The sequence below is a fragment of the Peromyscus eremicus genome, chromosome 7 (genome assembly GCF_949786415.1).
Source record: "Peromyscus eremicus chromosome 7, PerEre_H2_v1, whole genome shotgun sequence".
NCBI lineage: Eukaryota > Metazoa > Chordata > Mammalia > Rodentia > Cricetidae > Peromyscus > Peromyscus eremicus.
Window position 1 is genome coordinate 71,502,527 of NC_081422.1, and position 6,000 is coordinate 71,508,526.

The 6,000-nt window shown below is 40.9% G+C and overlaps 1 protein-coding gene across 1 annotated transcript in view; it reads right to left on the minus strand.

Annotated features, from left to right (window-relative positions):
• Nucleotides 1-4,247, minus strand: part of Mlip (muscular LMNA interacting protein) — a 138,092-nt gene extending 133,845 nt beyond the window's left edge. Inside the window, exon 1 of the mRNA XM_059267023.1 lies at nucleotides 4,203-4,247. Coding sequence (XP_059123006.1) covers nucleotides 4,203-4,247 — 45 coding nt within the window. The remainder of the gene's footprint in view (nucleotides 1-4,202) is intronic.
• Between the last annotated feature and the right edge of the window lie 1,753 nt (nucleotides 4,248-6,000).

The following is a 6,000-nucleotide window of genomic DNA, read 5'->3' on the forward strand; positions in this document are numbered from 1 at the left end:
CTTATTCATTTATACTTAATTTACTTAAAAGTAATTTCATTAAGTGCTTGCTTTGTGACCGCAGGAGGAAAAGCAGTAATAGTGAATAGGAAACAGTCAGCAGACTACTCACAAATAGAAACGGATATGCACACAGTGCTAAAGGACCTGTGTTTCCAGATCCCTGAATCTCACACCTATCCCCACACCTCATACCCCTCCCCCAAACACACATATCTGTTCTCCTCCATGCTCTTCAGTTCTACTGTGATGCTGCTTTTACAGTTGGCACTCACCTGGGTACACTGCCTTATTCTTGCATATTCAATAAAGTCTAATCAACTTCAGGGACTAGCAATTTAACAATGAACAAAAATACCTACTGCCATGAATTTAACCAGCGGAGGGAGGAGAGCAGTAATAAATAAATGTGCAAAATATATAGTATTTCCCTGAGTGCTATGAACATTTCTTATCAGGCTTCATAGAAGCCCATGAAGAAGAAACTAGTGGGACAAACTTGGGTTCATACTGATAGTGATAATGATAGGAAGTATTAAATTCTAGAGTTGTTTTTTTAGGAAAATATATAATTGGCAGTGAAAGATGAGAGAAAGGCAAGATTTAAAATGACTATAAAATGTTTTATCTGAATAACTACAAGAAATAATAATCCTTTCACTAAAATAAGGAACCAAATAGGTCTAAGTAGTTTGAGGATAGAGTTCAAAACCAAAGGGATGCCTCAATGGTCAAGAGAAGATACTGCTCTTGCGGAGAGGATCTGAGTTCGGATTCGCAGTTCACAACCACCTGGAACTCCAAGTCCAGGGGAATCAACACCCTCATCTAGACTCCGAGGCACCAATGCTCACACTTGCACAGACCACACAGGCATATAGACATATCAACATCTTTTCTTTAAAAAAAAAATTTCAGGATTTGGTGAAAAGATTGAAAAATGCTTAAGAATGCCTGGAAAGAGCCACTCAGTCATAACTTGGGGAGGCTGGCAATCTAACCATTCTAAAGGAAAACCAGGCCTACCTTGCCTTCTGTGAAACCACTGTTTGTGTGAACCGGATGTTCTCATTTTCAGTAGAAAGCCAGGTGTCATCTGAATTCCTGCCATGTACCAATTCTGACACTTGGTTTTCAACACATGTGGGTTAAAGGGAAACTATCTAAGCATTTGAACCTTCAGTATTAACTGAGCATGTGCTCTATTTTGATCATTTTTAAACGCCATATTTTACTCTAAAAAAAGAAGTGTTCCCACAAAAATAATAGTATAGAAATTCTGGATGACTATGAAGTGCTGTGGGATGTATGGCAAATGTGTTGTTGATTAATCAATAAAACACTGATTGGCCGTTGGCTAGGCAGGAAGTATAGGCGGGGCAAGGAGGAGAATAAAGCTGGGAAGTGGAAGGCTGAGTCAGAGAGACACTGCCAGCCGCCACCATGACAACCAGCATGTGAAGATGCCGGTAAGCCACGAGCCATGTGGCAAGGCATAGATTAATGGAAATGGATTAATTTAAGCTATAAGAACAGTTAGCAAGAAGCCTGCCACGGCCATACAGTTTGTAAGCAATATAAGTCTCTGTGTTTGCTTGGTTGGGTCTGAGTGGCTGTGGGACTGGCGGGTAACAGAGATTTGCCTGACTGTGGGCCAGGCAGGAAAACTCAAGCTACAATGAAGTCTGGACCTTGACCTTGATAAGATGATCTGAGAACCACAGTGACAGTGGATGACTTCATACCCCAATCACCAGTAAAAAGGTCTTTATTCTTTCTTTTCTCCTTCCTTCATTCATTCCTTTCTTTCTTTTTTTTGAGAGAAAGTTGATGAAGTTATGTGGGTTGGAAGGGGAATTGTCTGATAGGATTTGGGGAGGGAAAATAATATGAACAAAATATAAACTAAAACTTAATATTTGCCATTAACCCTTAAGATAGCCAGCCAGAGTTCACAAGCAGTAGCTCATCATCAGAAAGTAGTAAGTCACTTTTTTTCCTTAGTGGGAATAAAGGTTAGACCTCTTATAAGGCTAGGAAAAGCCATTAGGCTGATCAACAACACATAATGCTCCAGACTTTCTAGATTATTCTAGGGAGGGTTAGTTACATATCTAATCTTGTCATCGACCTTCTGAGATGGAGAGTGGTTGGAAATGGGATATCCCTGAGGATATTCAGAGGTTGAACTTTGTTATCAATTTGATAGGATTTTGAAATCTTTTAGGAGACACACCGCTGGTGTGTCTATGAAAGTGCCTCCAGAAAGGCTTGACTGATAGGGAAGGATGCACCTGAGTGGGCAGCAGCAGCCAGTGGACTGGGGTTCCAAACAGAAGGAAAGATAAAGAAGCCAGATCAACAGCAGCATCCATCTCTTTCTGCTTCCTGAATGAGGGTACAGTTTAACAGGCCGACTCACACTCCGGCTGCTGTGCCTCTGGGAGCATGTTGAGCTACACATTCAAACATTCAAACCACAAGCCAGAATAAACCCTTCCTCTCTTACATTGCTTTTTGTCGAGTATTTGGCTACAACAATGGGGCGGGGGGGGGGAGTAGCTATAGTAATTCAAATAATTATCCTTTCTTTTCATGTGGACAAAATGGTAATTTGATAGGAATCAAGAAAGGAGTGACCGTACGTCCAGGTGCTTAGACCTGCCCTCATTTTCCTATGAAATGTGTTGGTCTACCTGAAGTCTATCCAAAAGAAAATAAATAGTTCTATATGAAAGACTTCAGTGTAAATACCCCAGGGTTACAAACCCATAGATAATTAATGAACAGCAAGTAGCCATACCTTCTAAAGCATGTACGGTGATCAAAACTTACTTCTCCAAATGCCTTATACAACTGACCAGTTCAATTTGTCTTATCTCTAAATTTAAAAAAATCTACAAGTGATACTTTACAGCCTATAGACTTTTTAAAAGTTGGAAACTATAATTTTAGTAAATAAAACAAGAACCAAGTATAAAGAGGAGCCAGTGCAAGAATGAACAGGATGGCTCTTACCACAGTACCACAGAAAATTTCTAAACGTCACTACACGATGAAGAAGGAGGTTGCCTTCAATTTTATCATTACTTTCTCCCCACGGGAACCTCTGAACCCTACGTAAAATGTTTTCACCAATGTAGGAAAACAATTCCACTTCCTTATTTTAGTTAAAAAATATATGATGTTTCAAATACACATATAGAAAAAGATATATACCTATATATGAGAGACTATATCTATATGATTATGTATGATATATATATATATATATATATATATATATATGATTAAAGGCTTATCTCCCTGGGTTACTACTGAATAGAACTAAATTCAGGGATTAATTCCTGTCCCTATACGCATTCCCAGAACATCAGGAAGGGGCAACCCTTTGTTATTTATTTTCAAGGAAGCAGAGCAAAATTAACACAGGCCTCCTTTCATCATCTTTATCTATCACCTGTATCTTACCAGAAATCTAAGGTTCACTTGAAAAGACACTGCTGATTCCCTTGTTCGGTTGAGAAAAAGCCATTTGCCATTTATTGCATACTGTGCGGCAGATCCAACGGAGCCCCAAAATGAATCTCTATGGTGACGAAAAAATCATTTTCCAACAAAGCAGAAGCAGATGCGAGCTAATGGCATTCACTTCTTAATTGCCAATTAACACTTTCAGCTGCCAATGCCAGTTAAACATCTTATCACTGGGAAACTATTTTAATGACAGAAACAAGAACTAAACGGATTAAAATAGTATCCTAAATTTGGCTTGAAATACCCCAAATCTGTAAGACTGACCCCTTCTCACCACACAGGCTAGTAATGTGAGAAACTGCCTTACAGGCTGCATGCTCCTTTGCTCAGCTTCGGGCTGTGCGCTTTTGTTTCTCCTATTTCCCTAAAAGTTCTCTCCCGTTCCCAGCCCCATATTGACACCCGCAGCACAGAGGGCCACTAGCCTCTTACTAAGAAAAGGCGTCGCGAGCATTCTAGCCCTACGCCAAGCGCATCCTTAGCATCCAATGAACAGTTTTGTCTTTATCGGTTGCCCGTTTCTCTAACTGTAGGTAACATCTCATTTCGATACACAGACAAATTGATCAGCACCCGGGTAGCTTACCCTCACACCCTCAGGCATATACCAGGAACACGGTGCCTTTAAAAGTTACTGAAAGCATTAAGCAAAGACTTCCTTTTACCTTGGGTGAGGTCTCAATGCTCCCCGCTAAGATGCAGGAGGTCATTTGGAAGTAATTGTTCCCGCAGTCACTCAGAAGCCCCTGTACTGGAAGCATTGATTCATCACATAAGGGAGTGAGCGAACCAACGACTGAGGTGGGAAGAGAGCCTGTTACTAAAACAACACAGGCACACGCACGCGCGCATACACACACACACACACACACACACACACACACACACACACACACACGCATGCACCCACACGAATATGCACACATACATATGAACCCACATGCATATGCACACATGCACGCACGCGTGTGTGTGCACACACACACACACACACACACACACACACACAGGTTGGGGGGCGGAATCTAAAAAGAGAAGCAGATTCTTCGCTGCGTTGGATATTTTTCATCTCCAAAGATTTGTTTTGACAATTTTTACATTTGGAACTTCACAAGAGGTCACACTGACTGCTAAAATGGGATCAGTGGAAGTGAAAAATTGCCACCTATATATGTGCTTGCCCTCTTTTCCTCTCATGCATGCAGTCCAATTATGTATTCTGTGAAAGGAAGGGAGAAGCCAGATTGTACAGCAATGAGAAGCTGATTGAAAGGCCCTGGCATCTGCCAGTCTCGGTGATCAGTTGGCCACACTTGCAGAGAACATTCAGAGGCACAAACACACGCAAACACAGTGTCTAAATAAAGAACTGGAAACCACAGTGATCATTTTGGGGAAGTCAATCATTTCAATGACGAGTCCTTGGTGTGTGATCGGCAGTCAATGATACAGGAGCATCCAAGTGACTCAATTTTTGCTGTTAAACAAAAATAGTTCTAAAATAGAACTTGTTACCCTATAGTTGTCAGAACAAAATTCCCTTCCAGTTTCTGGAAGACAGTGGCTGTCCTGATTACCAATAAACAAGTCACAAATGTTTTTCATGAGATTGGCTGTAGTCATCAGCTCTGAGTATTTCTATTTTCTAAGCATTGATTTTTTTTTCTACAAATCTTTACTATCTATATTTCTGCATAGGCAGTGAAAAATGCAGTGTGGAAGGTGCTGAGTATATACTGAATGCTATGTGAAGGAATGAAGGTTTTATTTCATGTACGGTTACAGCATTTAACACTTTCAACATTGTCAAAAGCCTGAATTTATGAAAATCGTGAGTACAATAATTATTCAAAGTGATTTTATTAAGAAGCAGGAAAGCTATTGTAAACAACATTCGTACATCTTGACCTAGAAATGGGCTAAATTTCTGAATGTAAGTGCTGTTGCATCACTAGAAACATGTATCTTCTGACATTTACACTTATGGATACACAAGAGGTAACGTGTACGTGATGCCAAAAATCTTTCATTCTCTCTGAGAAAATAAATATGGTATATAAATAACATAGATAGAAAGGGAAGAGAGTTCTGAAAAGGACTCCCATCCTATAGTTCTTGCAGGTCACTGCACACCGCACCATCTGGGGCACGGTTCGAACTGCAGTTTCTGTTTGAGGGGTTCTGCAGCAGAGTCTCCGCACCTGCATTTTCAACAAGCTTCGTGGTCTAGTTGTGCCCTGTTGCTGGTGTGTTGCTGTTCTGCTTCACTCCTCTGTTGCTCTGATAAACACCATGACCAAAAGCAAGGTGGGGAGGAAAAGGTTTATTTGGCTCACAGATCCTGATTGCAGTCCACCACTGAAGGAACTCAGGACAGTCACCATGGGGGAACACTGCCTACTGGCTTGCTTCCAGGCTCCCATGCCACTAACTTTCTTATACCTCCTAGGACCACCTGTCCAG